At 35.4% G+C, this 22,873-nt stretch overlaps 1 protein-coding gene and 1 long non-coding RNA gene across 3 annotated transcripts in view; one reads left to right on the top strand and one right to left on the bottom strand.

The window, feature by feature from the left end:
- The window catches only part of LOC132559243 (uncharacterized), a 32,320-nt gene extending 25,413 nt beyond the window's left edge, over positions 1–6,907 (top strand). For both annotated transcript variants that reach the window (XM_060223860.1, XM_060223859.1), the window contains exons 6-13: positions 487–668; positions 1,457–1,553; positions 2,102–2,285; positions 3,134–3,259; positions 3,810–3,958; positions 4,431–5,136; positions 5,723–5,888; positions 6,149–6,907. In XM_060223860.1, coding sequence (XP_060079843.1) covers positions 487–668; positions 1,457–1,553; positions 2,102–2,285; positions 3,134–3,259; positions 3,810–3,958; positions 4,431–5,136; positions 5,723–5,888; positions 6,149–6,311 — 1,773 coding nt within the window. In that variant the 3' untranslated portion in view covers positions 6,312–6,907. The remainder of the gene's footprint in view (positions 1–486; positions 669–1,456; positions 1,554–2,101; positions 2,286–3,133; positions 3,260–3,809; positions 3,959–4,430; positions 5,137–5,722; positions 5,889–6,148) is intronic.
- Positions 6,908–11,026: 4,119 nt separating this feature from the next.
- LOC132559287 (uncharacterized) lies at positions 11,027–12,655 on the bottom strand. Its single transcript, XR_009554603.1, has 3 exons — positions 12,519–12,655; positions 11,499–11,705; positions 11,027–11,347 (listed from the first exon to the last, which is right to left on the bottom strand). It is a non-coding gene; the product is annotated as an uncharacterized LOC132559287 (long non-coding RNA).
- Positions 12,656–22,873: the final 10,218 nt, after the last annotated feature.

Raw genomic sequence — 22,873 nt, 5'->3', positions numbered from 1 at the left:
GAGGATTGGTTGGTGTGTGTCTTACAGAAATCATTGTCATATGGTGACGCCTCATGGAGCTGTGACGTCACAGTTAAAACAGTCAGATCATTCAGCCAAACACAAATTCATTCAAAAGTTCCCTAAGATTGGTTACATCACAATCTATTACCCTGATTTGTTTACAAAGGTGTGAGTCATGTCGAGGGATTCTTACATGTACCAGAAATACAGCGAAATAAAATTTTCTTGTGTATTTATATCACATTACGTCGTCATGACTTCAACATTCATGAGATTTCGGGAACTCACTCCAAAATGTCTAGAACATCAGAATGACCTCAGTTCAGTAGTTTATCAAACTAATTTGAATACTTCATTTCACTTTAGAGTTGATTGAGCATAATGAAATGGTACCATTTGTGTATGTGTGTTTTAAAATCTATCAATATCATTTTTTCTCTCTCAATTTTTGTTTTTGTTTGTTTTTTTTTAATCCCTTTACAGTCTCGACTCGTATACACTGACGAGTTTAAGGGGATCATGACGCCGCCAGTGTTACTGGACCTGACTGGAGACGGCGTGGATGATATCGTCATGGCAATGTTTAACTCCTCCGTTCTGGCGATAGATGGCGCCACATACAGCGTCCTGTGGAACAGAACATTCCCATGGTCTGAGTCGTACAAGTAAGTTTTTAAAGTCACCGTCTTTTTTTCAGTATTAATGGAAATTCTATTTCCATTCGCAGAAATAAAATTGTTAAAAATATGAGCTGACTCAGACCTTGGAACAAAAACGATGTCACGTGGTTAAATATCTGGTAGACATGTTTACATTATCTTGTAGAAATATGACGTAACATAGATAGGGAATGGATGGTCAGTGTCTCAAAAAGTCAGCTGTATTTTGGCGAGGATTGAGAAAGACAAAAGAGGCGAACCCCTGGCGAACCACTTTTATCTTATTGTCCCGAGTCAAAACGTAGCTTATATTTTAAGACACTGACCATGTATTTTATTTATCATGCAGCACTGATTGAAAATCAGACTATTGAAACTAAAACACTTTTGTTGTTCAATCTGTTTATCTGATATCGACGTTACACTGAACTTTGCCTGATTACGGCCGCCAAAGTAATTGCTCCGCACGGAAATATAGTTCCAAACATAATCAAATATAACAGCGATCTTATGAATTTTCATAAGTCAGCTTGTACATTACAACATGTTAATTATCATATTTCAACAACTGTCTATATTTCTAAACTTAATATTTAAGTAGATTCAGAGAGTTATTCTGTCAAATTACCGCACGTGCTAAAATACAGCCCTGTTTTCCGTCACTGCTGAATACAGCATAAATATATGTGGAAGGTGTATTCCGACAACGGTAGTTCCAGTTGTAGGATAAACGTCAAACTTCTTCTACTTCTTTACACAAACTGTTACCTTTACCTGTACGTTTATGTCTGTAGTACTCCAGCTCCCGGGTTCTACAACACGGATGACGTACCAGATTTCATGGTCAAGTATGCTCACGGCCCAGGCTTCCCTATCTACTACCGGTCACAGGTACGTCACTTCCGTTTCATTGACTTCTACATAAGTCGTTAGGCAATTTATTGTAGGTATCGGAAGGTCTTTTCTATTATTTTCTATGTTTTCTGGACGTACAAAGTATTGTCTATGTTTGTTTTGTACTGTTTTACTGCATTGTAGTAACTAATTGAGCTTTACACTGAAATAAGAACGAGGATTAAAACCCATTAAAACAGATTGGAGTTTTTAAAATAAAAACAAATATGGTTGAGAAGATCGCCAATTTGCATATTTTATCATTTTATTAAAGAGCAGTTTTCATTTATGTCAGCAGGTTGCCACGATATTTTCTTTTTACTTTACAAGAAGCTATGGAAATTTTGAAAAAAGAAAATCATGTTTAAGTCCTTCAAATTTTTGAGATACGCAGATCTATTCAAACATCCTTTACAATCCAAATTTAACGATAAATAAAAAGGTATTGTTTAGCATTATTTTAAAGAATTATTTTCAAAATACATTTAAAAACATTCAATAATTGAACTTAAAGATATGTGATGAAATTCCTGGCCGTGTTTTAGACGACCGTATTGGATGGGCGAACAGGGAAATCCCTCCTGGAACAACCCATGTGGGATACAATAGGGGCCCAGGCTTCACCTCTCACCATCAGCATGGAGGGTACAGGGAATGACATCTTTCTATATTGGATGTCGGATTGTCTTGGGCACGAGGGAGAAGGAGGAGAGTTCAAATTTGTGGAAGGTAAACATTATAGAACAACCACAAATAGTATCCTTATAAGGAAGTTAGCAACACTACTAACACTTTTCTGCAAGAGTTTGGGAATTCTGTTTGGAAAGTCTGAAAGTTACTGTATACGTCCATATTTTAGTGGTATTTCAGCGCTCTGTTTTGATAGTATTATGTAAAGTATGTTTACAATATACAGATTTTGGACGGCTTGTTTGTTAGTGATGTTTCATTCTCGCTACGGCCAGGGTTATATGGACACGTGTCTGCTAATGAGGGTGTCGTTGACGCGTCTGATTTTAGTGTCAACACACTGAAATGTCGTAACATTGACATGGTAGTGTGACACACCACCCGGTCACTTTACTTTGTACACTGTACAGAGACACTTCTACAGTGTCAACACACTATAATGTCGTAACATTGACACGATAGTGTGACACACCACCCGGTCACTTTACTTTGTACACAGTACAGAGACACTTCTACAGTGTCAACACACTGAATGTCGTAAAATTGACACTGTAGTGTGACACATCACCCGGTCACTTTACTTTGTACACAGTACAGAGACACTTCTATAGTGTTATCACATTGAAATGTCGTGACTTAGACATGGTAATTGGCATACCACCCGGTCACTTTACTTTGTACACAGTGCAGAGACACTTCTATAGTGTCATCACACTGAAATGTCATAACCTCAACACGGTAGTATGACACACTACATTTTAACACCACACTAACAGCGTGCTCGCCGTAAATTTAACGTTCTTGTAGAAATCTGTGGTATAGTTTTCCTTTCTATGGATGTTTGTGATTGCGACTGCGTCTCTCAATATCTTTTTCTTTTCTACCAGGTACTAATGTTCACGAACAATCCCGTGCTGACTTCTGTCGACTGCGATTTAAATCAAAAGGTTACAGCAAAATTTTGGCTCTTAGTCGGAATATAAAATCACCGGGGCATAAAGTTTACTATTCTGGTAAGTTACCGCTTGATTACATGAACATTCAAATCTAATAGATATTATATAAATTCATCACACCGCTGAAAATATGACCATATAAGGATATAAGGTATGAGAGGCGTGCACATTCACGTAAGCCGCCTTGTAATAGTGCAGAACTGAAGTCGACTTTATAGTGTTAGCACACTGAAGTTTACCGTCGAAGGCCAGCAGAAGGACATCTAACTCGTTCCCATTAATTAATTAGTTCTACTAAGTCATGTTTTAAAATTTGTATAAAACGAGAATCTTACTGTATTATAATGCTAAGCATTTAGCAGAGAGTTGAACTGAAAATTGTCGATCGTTGGCGAACAGGTAGCTCAACATTGGTAAGCTGTATGTCTACAATTCGGAGGGTCTCGGTCCAAGCCCCGGTCTGTCCGTGCATTTTCACGCAACTACATATTTGGTGCCGTGACCAGGATTTAGATAAAAGGCGATAGTTCGAATCAAAATCGAGGACAGTATTACTTCGTTCTATAATATTAATTCTACTATCTAATAGATTTTTTTGTTGTTGTAGACGAACGGAAAGAAATAGAAAAGAGCAAATGGATCAACACTTCAGCCGAGGCACTCGACTTTCTACGTTCACATCCAGAACAACTACAGAGTTATATGGATCTTCAGGAAGAAACGCGTCAGACCGAAATGGAGAGACCTGTTTACAAGGTAACCATGAGAGAATGCACGGGGAAGGTAGGGATGTTTACATTTGGATTACACTAGCGAATACAAAACCGTGTTTACAAAATATACGGTGAAAACCGAGGAATTTCATGAAAGATTTGTAAGCAACGACCATTGTATCACGAGTCGCTATATAGGAAGGAATTCGGACTAACGACCACGGCAAAGCTAAAATTGTGGATAGATAGCTAGAACCATGAAGAGTAGATAAACATAATACACACATGTGGCATGCATACCTATCACATGTTTAAACTGCTTCATAATCAATATTTGGTACTAGAGCGGTCAGTGTCAAAAAGCAAACAGATAATTTGTTTTTAATAATCCTACCGGGCCTATTGTTTACACAGAATCCGGAATCCGGGATATGTTTCGACCTTATCGATATCTGAAATTTTACATGTTATATCGAGTTTAAATCAATAATGGGATACATTTCCTTTCAATTTAGGATCGGGAATTGGAAGGAGAATATATTTACAACCCACCACCAGCTCAACAAAGACTGAGAACCACTTCAAAGAAAGGACCACCAGTTAATATCCCTTACAGGACTGACTCATTTCCATCAGCTGCTGTCAGGGAACAAACCGGAAGTTACATGGACCCAGCTATCTATGACGATATCAATGACGTCATGCAGAATGTGGCAGCGAGTGACGATTACACTGAAATTCCTTATTACCAGAAACCTTACAGAAATGGTTACCCTGGATACGATAGCTCATCACCTCGTTATAGGCAACGTGGCAGAGTTAATAATGGACATCAGCCAAGAAGATTGAATACAATAGAACATATGAGACACAGACGAATAAGTAGAAATAGTCTACAGCAAAAAGAAGTTAGCCAGAAAGTATCTGATTTACTTCATTCTAAAAAATTACATCATTCAGTTAAAAGGAATAATAATTACCGGAAACGGAAACGACGCCATGTTGGACCACACGACGAGGATGGCCTACAGCGACTACTGTCCACTGGTACACTTGCTCCTACAACCTTACCTCGTAGCCACCCAGACTATGACCATTCCATAGACTTCGTATTCGCGACGTATTGGTTCTTTCCCGCCAAAACTCAGGTCATACTTCCAGCAGACCAGAAATGTATAGATGGAAAAATGGCAAAGGAAAAGATCAGATTTAGCCCAAGAAGTAGGTTGGATATTTCTCTTATCTATATGTAGTTTAGATGTTATATTTCTATATCAGTAAAATGTCTATAGGATCAGGTGTGACCCTTTCTGACTTTTACATGGTACCATACTGTAGAAGCAGTATCAGTATAACTTATTACCGACTCTTTAAGATGTCCATACAAAACTCCTCGTGGACAGCATAAATTTGTATATCCAACACTCACAGTGGACTGTTCACATTGGAAATACAATCCTAATGCTTTACTCTACAATATTGATAGCTGAAATGACAGAGTTAAGAATAACGAGGACAGAGTTCAGTAAAGTGATGACAGTGTTGAACATCGGGATGACAGAGTTGTGTAGAGGGATGGCGGAAATGAGTATATGATAACGACGGTTATACTTAAAGCGAATGATGCTGATAACCAAGATGATTTGCTGATTGTGAAAATTTTTCATAAAATCATGATGTTTATGTTAATCATTCAATTGTTTATGTCAATCACATAATTAATAATAAATAATGAATTGAATTATGATGGTGAATTCCGGGTGTTACAGATGTTGTTTGGTTTGATTTCGGATAAAATATATTGCAGGTAAATATTACGGGTTCGACCACGACAAATACCAGCATGTAGTCACTCAGGAATGTCTGCAGGCTTCCGGTCATGCGCACTCAGATGGCCAATCTAAAACCACATTCCAAAGTCTAGAGACGTTCAACCCTTATAAGATAAATATGGGCCAGATGACGGTGTACAGGTAAGTATTCTGAATCGCTGATGATGAGGTGATGTGTTCGAAGCTAACTAACTCCAGTATAAATATTTTCTGTTTCATGTCTCCTCAAAAATATATTTTCGTGAAAATAACCGTAATTTCATATATAAATAAAACTACGTTTGCTTACATTTTCGAATTTATTTATGTTGCTTGAAAATTACAAAAAAAAAAATAAATAAAACCATAAAAGACGGAAAAATAATCAAAAGATTAAAAAAAAAATGTGTTTTCAATCACAGATTACGTTTAACATGCAAGTGTAGCAGCGTGCCTCACAACAGTACTAATCAACTGTGTAGCCGGACGAAACCGTTTGACCAGCAGCAGTGGTCAGCTTACATGGGGAGTAAAGGTGACAGCCACTGGAAACCACAATCCACCATCAACAAGATAAAAATCTAAAAACCGTAAAATTATATATTTTTTACATTCCCATTACGGCTGTGAAAAGTGATTGATTAATAAGCATGTAAAAAGATAAGGTAACATAATGAATAAGTAAAACACCTATCATTTGTTGATATCTATTACAGATCGAAGAATATGATATTAAATGTATCACTACATAACGATATAACTACAGATAGTAAATATAATGTTTTCATGTAATTAAATGGCACGAACAAGCACGTTCATATATTGTACATTCATTTTATATAAACACGGGTTGCCTCCCTTCTCATTTTATTTTGAACGAGATAGAATTCATGAATTTGGTATTATATATAAAAGATGTTCGAGATTAATTTGATATTAAATTAAGTGTTAAAATTTTCAATTTATTGCAAATTTTGGTAATGAGATATGCAATTAAAGAAAATAAGGGATGTGAGATAAAATGATCAGAACATTTACCATAAAAGGTGTACAGGTCTAAGCATATTAATTGTTTACAAACAGAATTGACACCTCCCTCATCGAGAAATTATCGCGTCTGGAGTTGTCCGATGACAAGCTGTTGATGTACATACATATTCAATAAAGTATCTATTTTCTGATTTTGTCTTATAATTATCTGTAATTGTTTGACATATAGTGAAATTGCTCTGAAACTCGTCTCATCTTAAATAGCTGAAGCATAAACGTCAAGTTTATAGGATTAGTTATCACTACATACAAACAAAACAGGTGTTTTACTGTTTAGTCCATCATTTAAACTGTATACTCAACGACCAAAGAATCAGAATTCAGAAATAACTTTCGCAGATTTCTGGATCTCGACGATTTTAACCTGAAATTTGTTGTTTGGTAGACTGTTTCAGAAATGTTGTGAAATGTATAAACTTCATGGTTATATTGTAAGGTTTAAAGCTACTTTTGGTTTTCAGTTTGAAACAATGGAAGAAAATGTAAACTTTAATAAGAGTCGTCAAGTCTGCTCAGTCAGAAATAAATGTATGAACGATTCAAACCTTTGTTCAAAACGTCTAAGAAGTATGATTCCACAAGACTGTTCAGAAACTTTGGTTTGGAGTTGAGAAAAGGTGTCAACTTAATTATTTCTAGTTTAACCTGATGTCTAACAGATTTCTCTCCCATACACCATATAACAAAAACCACAGAAAGCAACGAGATGGAAAATACATACATTCGTCGTTTCAATAACACAGAGAAATACATCGATATCCAAACTGATAAAATATGAAAATGAGACAATATAAAACATCATCTCGTATACAAACCAAAGCTTTAGAATATATAACAAGTGCTATGATAATAAAAGTTGGAATTTCATAAATAAGTCATTGAATATAACAAAATTAAAGAGGATGGTATCAGTACTGTACAAAAAACACTAAAACAACAAAGTGAATACTGTTATGTCAACAAATCTTAATTCAAACTTAATTCGATGAAGCCACGAATGGCTGTTAATATTGCATTACATAGCAAAGGACATCTCCAAGATTTTAAAGATCATATCACTATCTTACCGTGAAACGAGGACCGAAAAGGCCCGAATACAATGCATTATGCAATGATCGTCCTTACCGATGGATCATGTGACTTGGAAATGGAGTATTACCACCGTTAAGAAATTTTCCCTGGTGCAACCTCTTCCCATATATCACTCAACCTGATTCTAATTTGCCTTGAAAATGGATTGAAAATAATGTACAGTCACATGTGATAGCCAAGGTATTATATATATCACATTCACTCAGATTTACAGTAAGGGCACATTTTGCTACGAATAAACACAGATTTACATAACATAAGCGGGAACCTGTTCCCACATATCCCTGTTCACCATTTTGAAGATAGATTTCATCCAGTGTCCAGTTTAGTGACATATATCCAGGAAAAGAAAACGATGTCCCAAGTAGTTTTAAAACTACTACCAAATTCTTTTTATTTTAATAAAGTATACTTCTAAGAAGATCCTCTCAAACCAAGACTGCCGATGTTGTTTCAGACGATGCACCTGCAGTAATAACTGAAGTTTAGTGGCAATTTTGTCTTGTATACGATTGTTCATGCTAAAACTGCATTTGTGGTTAGTATCATACAGTAGTGCTAATATGATCATTACAAATTACACCTCACCAAATTCTTAAAAAAAAACTGAACAACACTCAAATGTATTGACATTTCAGTCGGTGCAGTCTATAACGACCGATGTAAACATTGTGATGTCATAAGAGTATTGATATTGCAACGATGCATATCTTTGTTTACGACTGTTGAGATTTTGAAACAGTATTACCTCAGTGCGTATGGCAAAAGCATGACTGTTTGATCTTAACAAAGATTTATATAGACACTCCTGAAAAACAAAATGAAAATACCACCAAGTGAATATAAGTATTATCCAAGCTCAAATTCGATAAAAAAAATAGGTACCAGAGAAAGATTTACACGGAGACTCTTGCAAAAAGCACAAGGAGAATAAGACCAGGTGTTCCGGACAGGTCAGCATCTTCTGCTTCACGACTACAACTACAGGACGAACCTTCTAGAAGATGTTTTCTTACACCATCTTACCGCCAAAAAGAAAAATAAAACTTACACAGTTTTCTCCCGAGCTACACATTGTCAGTCGTGTGTTAGTGGTGTAGTTATTATCCCTGTAGAGGATATTTCTATGTTTCAATAATTTCTGTTGATACGGAAAAATGTAAAACTAAAAACAAATCTTTCTCACTGTATGCATACTTTTAATTATTCAACAAATCTCTGATTATTGGGTTAAGTCCTTTTTGCGATAATATAATTATTTTCTTGTATAAAAAAAAAAAAAAAAACCCAACATTTTACCATGGAAATGATCTGTTTTGATTTGATACGACAGCTGAGCGCAGTATATTAACACACGTTTCGTTAGTCTCATAAACTATTTATGTGCGTTTCGTTATCACAACCTCAGTGTAAATGACATAAAGTCTGTGGTCAGAATGATCAAATGCAAACGCCTGTAGTTTATTGAAGTATTGGTCAATTATTTCGTTTTTCTCGTCTTCAGTTCTAGACGAAGACAATCCATGATAAAGCGAATGTTTCAACCATGGTTATATCCCAACTACGACTCCCTTTGAATATCCAACTTTTCATTCTTATCTAAAACACAAAGTACAAAATAAACAGAAACTGTGACCAAAATATATCGTGCTTACACCGGAAAACGAAAGTTAAACATGGTGAGGTTGTAGGGATATAATAGGATATCCTATTGTAAACATCATTTGTTTAAAATCAAAAGAAGATAACGCAAACAGATATCTAGCATCTTGACATGGTACACACATTTAAGATTTAAAGAGATAGTGTACTGCTATTGTGTTTTTATATATTTAAAATCCCTTTAAAATTGTAAAATAGCTACAGCAAGAACGAACTCTGAAAAATAAATATTCATCGAGATATTTAACGTTGTTTGAAAAACACACCTGTACGGAATAAGCATTGACCCCGTTTTGAGTCCACGCAGATCTGTGACGTCACAAGGTGAACACGATTACCGCGGGTACGTTAGTCAGCCATATTTGTTTACATACAACTGACGCGACCGAGCGATTATATTCCATGTTTGACAGTGGATATGGTGTTTAATTGGGTTTATATAGTTACGGAAAAGTGACAACAGATAATGAAGGGCAACGTCTAGAGATTACGAGGTTTCGCAATGAACGAAAATAAGGGGCGAATAGTAGGTAAGCGATGGGTTTGCCCTTCATTTATTACCTACACTAATGCCGATCTGTGTAAGATGTGGACAAATTTTGTTCGAAAGAAAAGAGACAAATGGGACGGTCCAACAAAGTACTCGGCTATGTGTGAAAAACACTTTGAAGATGGCTCATATCCTATGAAATACGCCATTCTTCGTTCGATGGGTCAACCCCAACCCCCACAAGAAGAAAGTTCTTAATGCCGACGCTAACCCCACCATACAGACGGCAGTTCAGGCTGAGCCCATGGATGATGTATCCCAACTTGCGTCCACACTGTTTGTATCTGCACCTTCATGAAATGTCATACCAGAAGGGTACGTATTGGGACGAATTGACATAGGCATTGTTTGATTCACATTTATTTAATTTTTAAATCTAGTACATTTAAAGAGTACAAACATTTTCTAAATGCCTAGGAAATTTGAACAAATTAAATATTAGCAGATCTTGCCATCTACAGATAACCTATTTATTTTATTTATTATTATTTTTTGTCCTTTTCTTTGTGTGTGTGGGGGTGTGCTTTGATTGACAGTTAACTTAGTTAACTTGAGATAAGCTTAGGTTTTACATTTCATTCTACATTGACTTTTAATTAAGTATGTATATAATATATAAGGAAAAGATAATAACAAAACCTAATGCATAAAAATATGTCCTTCAGTCTGTTTTGTTCTGACAAATACTGAATGGTTTATGTTATGACCATTGCTGCAATTGTATCCAGATCCAATTTTTTGAGACTCTGTCAGATTAAAAATTTGAATTTAAATAATATATCAAAAGAAATGTGAATTTGTATTTATCTTATAATATTTTCTACAACCATTTCAACATGTGCCTGTGTACAGGTTTCTTACTGTTCCGGCAGTGACCGCCAAACACATTAATTAAAGACAACAATCCATTGAAATGTTTTCCTTTTTTATTACAGATTATGTTCAAGAGCTGCTACAAATAACGGTCAACGTGGCAACAAATACCAGAATGACTAGAACACAAGATGGTCTGGTGGATACACCCCCAGCACTATGCAGCACCTTTGAACGGCCTTCAAAAGTGGAAGCTGTGTCATCAGTTCAGTCACGTTTTGCTTAAAAGTAGTCCGACATTCATAATATCTTAATTTACATAAACATTCAGTCTACGTAATTGAAGCCCCTCAATTCTTCATCATCACCAGACGGGAAAGTCTGTCGTATGAGATTTACAGCCCCAGAAAACCCCAGCACCACAAGTTGTCGGTAGGCATTGTAGCGGTTTCACCTGAAAAAGGATAAACAAGAAATACAGATGCATTGTCATTATTTTTTTGATATTCTGAATTATAACAATCTCAGCAATAATCCTTCTATGTTAGGTGGGACACCGGTTGAACTTGGTAAATGATGTGTGATATTGGATAGCAGTTACTTACGCTGACTCTGGTATGTTGCCATTATGGTACTGTATAAAGGTTTGATATGCTGTAAGCAACACATACACATCTAGGCAAACGGAAGCAAATCAGGGGTGCTGTGTGATTCCATTTCAGCTGTGAAACTCATCCTTGATGTGTTGGAGTTGTGCAATTTCAAAGACATTCAGTGACTGTCAGCATGTCTCAAATTTTTCACCTTTGCACCTATAAAATAGTCATCCTGAATTATGTATAACGCATAAGCATTGTTAGAGATGGTTATTGAAAATTACATTTGTTATTGAAAATTATGTTTGTTATTGAAAGTTATATTTGTTATTGAAAGTTCCTGTCTAAAACCAAATAAATTCCTAGAAATACTGAATTTTTGGGTTGTCCTTATTTTCTATTAGATATTCTATGTGTTATTTCATGTGTTCATCGCATCGGTCAAAGGACATTTTTTCAACAGGAATTTTAATATGAAATAAAGTTGATTTTGTGAAGGATTAAATAAAAAAACCAACACTAAAACATAATCTGTGTTTGTCCCTAGCGACTTTTCAGCTTGTCCATGCTGCTCTGAAGTTATAATCTGTGTGCTCCAAGCAGAATTTAGTAGTTTTGGTACACATACTTTGTGGAGATTGAGATCAGGCCTATATTGACATAATGTTTAGTTCATGTACTAATACCACAGCCAAATTATTTCGTGATACTTGCATAATTTCAAAGAAAATGCACATCTAAGGAAATATAACACCATGAAACTGATAATTAATTGTTGGAAAAATACATATTCAGTGTAGATGTTAGGTTTACAACATCGCATATCCTTTATGAGACAAGCCGACAGAGTTCGGGATTACCCACCTTGCAATATAGTTCTTTAGTTCTGCAGGTTGCCTGGTTCATTTATGCTATAACATACATAAAGGCGAAGTTGACGGTTCCGTTAAAGAAAAAAAAATTAAGGCTCAATAAAAATTACTTCGGCCGTAAAGGCCGTTGGTATGAAGTATTATTATGTTTACCTACCATTCGGTTGAGCCAAAGCGGTCCTCGACTGCCGATTGCGGATTGCCACTTTCTTCATCGTCGTCACTTCCTAGCTCTGGCTCAAAACGATAAAGTCGAATACCTTCAGAATCCTCCACTTCAAAATCAGAAGAATATCCCATCTGAAGGTCGCAATCCGATTAAGAGTCTTCTTGCCCATCGCTGTAGGTATCCATGTTGAATGTGTTCAACTCATGACGTCACGATTTCATGTGCACTACACTACACACATATCCGCCGGCTCTGATTTGGCTTTCCCGGGCAGGTGCAAACTGGGATGATTGACAAGCCATATCATCGGTCGGAGTGGATCAATTTTCACGTGGTTTTCGACATTTTGTTATTTAGATTATAACGTCTTTCTTATACAAATATTGTAGAACGGTACACTAACACTTTAACAAATAAAAAAACTTATATTTTAAGAATGTTTTCGGGTCGAATTGTTCTTTTATTAGATTTTTTAAAGGAATATTCAAGAATCAAATTTAGAAGAAAGACATTGAAGTGCTGCTGTACTTTCTATTTCTTAAAGGTTGTCAGAATCTATTTAATTGAAACATTCATTTTCATTAATTATGTTCGCATATAGAACCGGTATCAATCATATTATCTCAGGGAAATCTATTCTTGTACACAAATTTCTTCCCTCATTAAATATAATTGATCAACAAAAGGGAATGATAAGGAACATGGAAATTCTTGTTATACAATGTATATGAATGAAGTTCCTAAGTGAACAATATTTTGTAGCTGATTTTGTAGCTGCAAAGTGACCTAAAGGATCAGTTTGCTTAATGTTTGATAATTTCTCCTAAAAAATCACATTTGAAATACCAAATAAAATATTTCATCACTGCATTACATTGTCGTTCCTTCGGGTGTAAACGTTTACATTTTTTTCTTCTCCCAACATTTTCAACCTACCTTTATTTAAATCTGATAGACATACAATTTTGTGTTTTCTATACAAGTAATTTTAGATATCTTTAGTTGAAATCCTGCCTTTTGAAAAAAATGATAAACTCCACGTCGAAGTTTATGAATTTTCTAATATAGTTATGAACATGTTCCTAACTGACTGCAGTCTTGTTAGACAGGTTTTTGAAAATTATGCTTTATCCAGAGAATTCTCCTCTCAGTCTTAGACAAATCGTTATGTTTTTTTTTGTTTTGTTTTTTTTTTTTTTTTTTTTTTTTTTTTTTGTTTTTGTTTTTGTTTTGTTTTGTTTTTTTTTTTTTTTTTTTTGTCTTGTCCTTTTTTTTCTAAATTGCCAATGCCCTTTTTCCGTTTTATTTTATCTTGTAACGAGTCTTGTTTTCTTCCAGTATTTACAACTTCATTCCATAAATCTGACAGACTTTATCATAAAGACAAAATCATGCTTTCTCAGAAGTATTTGGATTGAACAAGTATTTCATTTCAATGTCTATACGGAGTGAACAAGTATTTCATTTCAATGTCTATACGGAGTGATTTGCATTTTGATAAGATAAGAGCTCTAGGCAGGGCAATCATTCTCAATGTACATTTGTCAAATTCGTTTTAAATAAGAACTAAGGCAATACAAGGACAACAGAAATATGTATAAAGAGTATGAGGAAAATTACTGACAACACCCGGCATGTAAATCTAGACCAATGGGTAATTCTATATTCCGAACTTATACAAAGGCAAGAACAGCGAACTATCAGAAATTTCAATCGTACATTTAACACGTCCAACATCATATCGCGCAATATATTTGATTTATACCAATGATTATCGTAAACCTTTTCATTCTCTATTTTTTCCTCCCAATTTGTGGTCGTAGTAGTGTTAAGACTTTTTTTTTCTATGGGTTAACGTATCTACAGATTATGAACAATGAAATATCAACATAAGAACTACAGCTCAACAGAAAGGGATAATGAAAACAGACATTAAAATGTAGAAAAATAGTTGAAGGTTTGTCGGTTTTTGAAAGTCCATACATGTAAGCATGCAAATAGTATAAGAGTCAATAAGTTTACAAACGACGGAAGTACTTCGAGGTTGAAATGCCAAATTGAAATATTATTACCTTTGTTGACAACATCAAATGCAGAGTTTTCCAAATGTTTTCACGGATACAACCTCCAATACGACTGACCTATTAAGTAGCTGACAAATCCGTTTAAATTTATCATAGGAGCCTCCTTTCTAACAAAACGGCCAAGCTTGCATCAGAAATGGGTGCAAATTTCCAGACTCTTAAAGAGTAGACCGTTGATGATGATAGAGATGATGTTAACGAAGGTAGTGTTGATGGCTGGTAAAACAAGCTACCATATAAGGGAGAGGGATAGACTCCACAGCTATTATCAATATGGATGATACTGGACTTTATCATGACACAACAAGGAAAACACAGAAAGCAAAATGTCCTTAATGGCTTAACGTGTCGGTGGAAAACACAGCAACATCTGGCTAAATGTAATTCCAGATGTTCTTTTCAAGGAAGTGAAATATCATTTGTATTATCATTTGTAAACCATCCAAGTTATAATGTAATCTATTTTGGACAGAAGTACAGTAATGGTAACGATGGTATGTGTTGTATGATTATTGATTATACATAAACGGTAAACGTCTCTATATAGGTCACCTGCTCTTCTGTAACTTGAGACTAAGAGTTCTGTTTTGAACTTTAATCAATTTGGCCCTATTTTGTAGACTAAAGTGACTTTGCAATTTTGGTTTATTTTGGCTATAAAGAGTTTCTTCAAACGTTCCTTAACACTATGCGCCAGTAGACAAAAGATGATTGCAAAGCATCACCTTTGACTTCGACCTAAGTGATTGGGCAGGTGAGCAATCCGATCAATATTTCAGTGTACGCGTTCATTTCGACCTCGTCAAACTTAGTATGATTGTGAACACAAGTAATAAGTACCAGCAAATTTTTACCATAATTTCGTGTCACATACAATCATCATTCGCACAAGAATAAGAAATGAAAACATTTGTCAAATTAATCAAGTATTAATTATAAATATGAACTTTCGTCTAGCATGCAACTTTCATGAGACTTAATAGCATAAGTTTATATATGACCTTACATACTTGACCTCGTCAAGGATTCTTCACTAGTTATCTTTAATATTCAGAGTTTACTCATTTTGAACTAGTGTCTGATAACCGAGAAAAGAAGCAAATAGAGTATACTTTACTTGATACATATACTTATTGTGTTGTTAAATCGTGTACACATACCGAACGGACATGATGCAATTTAATAATTATACAATAGTTTGTCAAATCCCACTACTGAATGGTGGCTGATACGCTGTATATAAAAACAAGCATTTTATTTATTTCCTGTTTTCATTTTTCTTAAAACGGACAAAAAAGAAAGAAAAAAACCCAGTAAAAGTGTTAATAAACATGTTTTTATACATATCTTTTGTTGGGAATCAAACGAAAATAATTTCAATTTCCTTAATCTTTTAAAATGATCTTCGCCAATTTAACAAATGGGGTCTCAATGCTTTCAGTAATGTAACTTGTAAATGATTGCCCTTTACAAATGCTATTCCAGGTCGAATTTGATTGACATCTGTTCATACGTACTGAGGGAGAAGTATTTGATAGCAAAGGTTAACGTCGGACGACGCATGACGACAGACAATGCTCTGTGACTTCAGGTCAGATGGCTCAAATATTCCCTTTTTAGTTATCGTATTTGTTGCAACCCTGGTCCCTTATTCAAGATAACTAAAGAACGTCTTACTTAAGCCCTCCAAAATAATCGTCCTCGAACGATCACAAACGTAGCCGTGAACATAATACATGTCATCCTTTTCGTTAGGAAGTCTAATCTAGACACAAGACAAGAAAATAATATGAGTTCTGTATCAGTCTGAATAGCTACTGTCAACTATATAGATATTGGTTTGTTATTCTGCACGATCTGACAACTTGAGACCATGGATGTCCGTCAGCACGATAGATTCAACATATAAAATAAATCAACTCCAACATCATTACATGTACCTAATGTTCTATAGAATAGACAAAGCTGATAAAAATACTCATACCTTGACATGTTATTCTGAGACGTATTCCAATACACAAATGTTTCTGGTGAGAGACCAGTCCCAAATATCTTCCATTCAGTGTAGGTAACAGATCGGCAGACATTTATGACTTGGCAAGTTAACTTGGTGTGTAAACTGCATCCGACTTGACGATGAATAATACCTTCCCAAACTGTTGCTTTTTGTAGTGCAGTATAGTTAGCGCATAACATCTGTTCATTGAAGCGACTTTAAGGCCATAGTACACTATGTTTTCGCTATGGTATATTTCTACCACTATGATAGAATGTAGGCTGTATTTCACTGAACGTTGCCCTCCCTACGCCTACGTATATTATCAAAGCAAAAGACTTACAACACCTTCTAATGTCTTTGGGTTGTTTATTTGTTTAAAACTTTTCACGTCCTCACAACAGCAGGATACACATGATCCATAGGAAGACGTCATTGAAAGACAAATTCTACAACAAAAGTTTCGGTAAGCAATTGCAAAAAGGGACGCAAATCATCTTGGTTTTCTTCAATGATGGGGGGGGGGGGGCACTGAGAAATTTGAAAACTCTTTAGAAATGTGAAATGCAATTATGCTATTTGAGAAATGTGGAACACATTTTGTTGTCGGAGAGATATCATTTTTGATTTTGCTTCACCTCCTCAGTATTGAATGTCATTTAGGACATCAATAATTCAATCGGCTAGTGTAATTGAAAATTAGATAGTTGATTTTGTCACGAGTACAAGTTAGTAACAATAGCAAATTATTCAAATAATTTCTTAACAGCATACTAGAACTCAAGAGAATAATACAACACATTTATTGTGCGATCACCACATGACAAAACATTTTATTAACAATAGCATACATAGATTCGTAAATACCAAAGATCACAACTATAACAATATTCTGTTTTCTTTTTCCATTACTTATAATCCCCTGAAGACAGAAGTTGGAAGGAATAAATGGATGCTACCGATAAATATATGTAAAGTCAAAACGTGTTCGTCACATGAGAAATTTCAATTCATCGCACTTACCTCTTTGCTATTATCGTCTTCAACCTTCACTGTATTCCCGCTGTCTTTAAAATATTTCATGGCATAGCCATGTACCTATTCTCTTAATAACTGACAACATATACACATTATCGTTTTATTGATATGTGTTGCTCTTTCTAATTTACTGTCCTCTCTTTTCAAGGAGTTCGCCGAATGGCTGCATCTTGGGTTTACAAAGGTAAATGAATTAGTTACTTTTGTCTTACTGAAATGAATTGGCCGCTTGAGAAAACAATCTTAGCAATGATAACGCACTCGCCTTTCGCCTAGCCGTCATGGAAAAGGTGAAGGGTCACCGGCCCAGCCACATGAGTTTACCATGGGTACTCCGGTTTCCTCCCACAGTAATATCCCTCGCACGCTCCCATCTGTCAACAATAGTGATTAATATCAGCTGATAGCTTGTTCCTTAATTATTGTAAACGATCACATTATAAACTCGAGCGAAGGTTTACTAACATTTCATGATGAAATCGTCTTTTAAATGGTGCCAATAGCGATAATGTAATTTCTTAGCTTTTTAGGAGCCCCAAAGATCGTTCCGAGGATCTCGATCAGGCACGTTTCCTGATTTTTGTAAGATGCATAGTAGAATGGATTTTTGCTTTCCAGATATAGGTGTGTAAGCCTATTCGTGAGAGCGCGGAACCAAAGCCGATTTATAGCGCTAACATTATGAAATATCAGCACGTTCACCTATACTGCTGAATGATAGTGAATCAATGCATCGTTATCACAAATATAAACTTAGCGGTAAACAGGAAATACCACTTTTATAACTCTGGTAAGCTTCGGCAAGGGGACGTAACTGATTATTCGGGACAAAATATGTGCGAGGAAGCGTGGCGATAAGTAACTTAATTAAGTGGTAGAAATGAAAACCTACTAACATTGACACTATTATACCCGTCGTATTGTCATTACATGTATGGTGACTGACCATTCATTCAAAAAATGTATGTTAACAATATCTTCCATGTCAGTTAGGGTTGAATAACAGGCAATGTGTATGCAAATTCTGTTCGTAGAATGACCGTTTGACTGCCCATGCGTTAACCATCATATGGATACCAGAAAAAGTAAAAGTTCTAGCGGTTTTAATGAAGACCAGCCATATTGTCAAAAATAAAATCTAAACGAAATCAGCACACCTAGTTGCCAGATATGGCGATAAAAGGAGGCCCTCTGAAGTATGCAAGGCGTGCATGTTGGTATACAACAGCGGAATTAATAAGCACTTTGTTGAGTTGTGTTGCAAATTATTGATCTGTAAGCAGTTTTAAGATAAGATCATCGATTTTGAGATCACGAATCACTTTAGATTGATTGGGAACGATTCCACAGGTAAATAAGAGATGTGATGTTTAAGTGTGGCTGACGAAAGATCGTGCGACAAGACAATCACATTCTTCTCATAAAACAAAAAACTTTGTGTTATTTAGCATCGAGAGCGTGACCTTTACTTGTTATCATTGGTCGACCAATGCGAAAGGCCGACGGAATAAAACTGACCTCAAATGCATCGTCACCGGAAGGCTGTAAATAGTAAAAAAGAATGGAAGGTAAACATGTTAGGAAAAAGTCTTCAACAGCTTTGTAAACGTCGCAATTCCTAAGCTTTTACTTGAACGTATTTGAACGTGCTAAGCCTTACTCGGCACAATGACAATTTGTATCTATCACAATACCTTTTAGCGGTTTACCAATTATTGCTGTGAATGTATATGAAAATGCGAGTTATTCTGGGAGACGTTTTACTCCCCTTAGGGCTGTGCTACTACTTTCCGATAGGAAATCATCTATTATTAATTCAATGTATGTTAAAAAGGGCTGTTAATTGATGTAAGACATTTTCTTCTCATTTCCAGCGCCATAAACATCTGCGATTTCATCCATATTCGATTTTGAAACTAAATAAATAAAAAGAAAGACATGCTCCATCGACTGTACGTTCCCTTAAGACTCAACGAAAAGAAAAAAGGCAACTAAAAATGAAGACTCTGAACCCCCCCATTAACTAAAACAAACGAACAAAAACAAAACTAAAAATTAAGATAAACAAACCCGTCCTCATATGATCCTGACTATTTAAATCCATCTAGTACCTGTCCTCACATGATCCTGTCTATTGAAATCCCTCTAGTACCCTTCCTCATATGATCCTGGCTATTTAAATCCCCCTAGTACCCGACCTCATATGATCCTGTCTATAGAAATCCCTCTAGTACCCGTCCTCATATGATCATGTCTATAGAAATCCCCCTAATACCCGTCCTCATATGATCCTGTCTATAGAAATTCCCCTAGTACCCGTCCTCATATGATTCTGTCTATAGAAATCCCTCTAGTACCCATCCGCATATGATCCTGACAATGGAAATCCCTCTAGTACCCATCCGCATATGATCCTGACAATGGAAATCCCTCTAGTACCCGTCATCATATGATCTTGGCAATAAGTGTTTACTTATATATCTTTCCTCATATGGCCTTTGTTATGGCACGGAATCTAAACCTGGTAAACCCAAAGGATTCTCTGAAATATGTCGATCCCTTTGATACGGTTTACAAATCAATTCGAAAAAAATGTGAAAAAGATATAGAAAATAAATGAACAAATAAGAATATATCTATGCCACCTATATATCAAATTACAAGATACTAGTTTCTTTGGACAAATCGTCTTCATATCTCTGTCGTCGTTGTCGTTGTCCGCAATTGCTCCTCAAGTATTGTAACAAAAACCTGACACCTCAAAACGAGTAGTCAAAATCATATCACCGACCTTTGTCAATAATATTACAAAAAACATTTGATATAAGTAAACCATTATGGTATTTATTTTTCTTCCATTAACGTGTCCCTAGACAAGGTCCCTTATATTGTCTATGAAATATATATTACCATGCCAAAACCAGTTTGAATAAAATTCTTCTTCTTATAAAATATGCAAAACCAAAAAATGTTTTGTTTTAAAATATCACTGTCTATCTTCGTATTTTATCAACCTTGAACACTTCACGCAGGGTATCATGGGATACTTCTGAGAACTTCTCCACATGTCACGTTGGCTTGGAACGGAAAGGGATCACGTGAACACCTTACAGGATGTATGCCTATATTTGGTCTCCATTGATTTTGGTTACCCAAAAGAATCTTTTATTTTCCGATACATTAAAGAAACCCAGGATCTTGTTACTTTAGTGCAATCGAGAGAACATTCACTCAAAAGCGAAACATGAGAAGAAAGGAGAGCGTGACTGTTTATCTCATAACAGGTATGTTTTTAGTAATTAAGTATTTATCTTAATATCAACTTCAGTATTTCTATTTTATGAAAATTATATATCATACAAAATACCGTTTTTTGTATTTTATTACAGTTGTTGTCATAAAAACACATTATTTCAATATTTTTTCTGAAAGAATATGCATTTCTTTGTTCAAAATGTATCCTATTTTTTGATATTGTAATTATTTGACGAAATCTAATGATATCTCATTCCTGGATAAAATGTTCATTCTTTGTTCTTTGTCACAGGGTTTGTGAGTGTATTCGCTAGTCCTGGCATTATTATGGAAGATTTTAAGGAAGTGACGATTCTTCAAGACAGAATAGAGATGAATCATGGCATCTCTGTTCACAGAAATAGCACCCTGTCGGGTTGTGCTGCTCTGTGTCTTAAAAATGGAAACTGCTGGTCATTCTTCTATAACAATGCAAACTTTATGTGCCGTCTGATTAAAAGCCCTTTCCTTGATGTCAGCCAAACGTCACGTGATTCAGGATTTCGTCATTACAGCAGAGGTAAGATCTTCACCGTTACAGAAGAGATAAGATTTACACCATTACAGAAGAGGTAATATTTTCAACATTACAGAAGAGGTAAGATTTTCACCATTACAGAAGAGATAAGATTTACACCATTACAGAAGAGGTAATATTTACACCATTACAGAAGAGGTAAGATTTACACCATTACAGAAGAGGTAATATTTACACCATTACAGAAGAGGTAATATTTTCACCATTACAGAAGAGGTAATATTTACACCATTACAGAAGAGATAAGATTTACACCATTACAGAAGAGGTAATATTTACACCATTACAGAAGAGGTAAGATTTACACCATTACAGAAGAGGTAAGATCTTCACCATTACAGAAGAGGTAAGATTTACACCATTACAGAAGAGGTAAGATCTTCACCATTACAGAAGAGGTAAGATTTACACCATTACAGAAGAGATAAGATCTTCACCATTACAGAAGAGGTAAGATTTACACCATTACAGAAGAGGTAATATTTACACCGTTACAGAAGAGGTAAGATATTCACCATTACAGAAGAGATAAGATTTACACCATTACAGAAGAGGTAAGATTTACACCATTACAGAAGAGGTAAGATATTCACCATTACAGAAGAGGTAAGATTTACACCGTTACAGAAGAGGTAAGATTTACACCGTTACAGAAGAGGTAAGATTTACACCGTTACAGAAGAGGTAATATTTACACCATTACAGAAGAGGTAAGATTTACACCATTACAGAAGAGGTAAGATTTACACCATTACAGAAGAGGTAAGATTTACACCATTACAGAAGAGATAAGATCTTCACCATTACAGAAGAGGTAAGATTTACACCATTACAGAAGAGGTAAGATTTACACCATTACAGAAGAGGTAAGATTTACACCATTACAGAAGAGGTAAGATTTACACCATTACAGAAGAGGTAAGATTTACACCATTACAGAAGAGGTAAGATTTACACCATTACAGAAGAGATAAGATCTTACACCATTACAGAAGAGGTAAGATTTACAGAAGAGGTAAGATTTACACCATTACAGAAGAGATTTACACCATTACAGATTTACACCATTACAGAAGAGGTAAGATTTACACCGTTACAGAAGAGGTAAGATTTACACCGTTACAGAAGAGGTAATATTTTCACCATTACAGAAGAGGTAAGATTTACACCATTACAGAAGAGGTAATATTTTCAACATTACAGAAGAGGTAAGATTTACACCATTACAGAAGAATTAAGATTTACACCATTACAGAAGAAGTAAGATTTGATTTAGTATGTATTGCTTAACGTCCTATTAAAAACCTGGATCATTTAAGGACGCCCTACCGGTGTTTGCATGGTGAGTGTTTTTGCTGTGTGCTTGTAATTGTGGGAGAATGAGATAGGGTTA

This window comes from Ylistrum balloti, unplaced genomic scaffold, assembly GCF_031769215.1.
Source record: "Ylistrum balloti isolate Yb309-2 unplaced genomic scaffold, AGI_CSIRO_Ybal_v1 Utg370882, whole genome shotgun sequence".
Lineage (NCBI taxonomy): Eukaryota > Metazoa > Mollusca > Bivalvia > Pectinida > Pectinidae > Ylistrum > Ylistrum balloti.
Note: the sequence above shows the minus strand (reverse complement) of the source record. Positions and strands in the feature narration are given on the sequence as shown.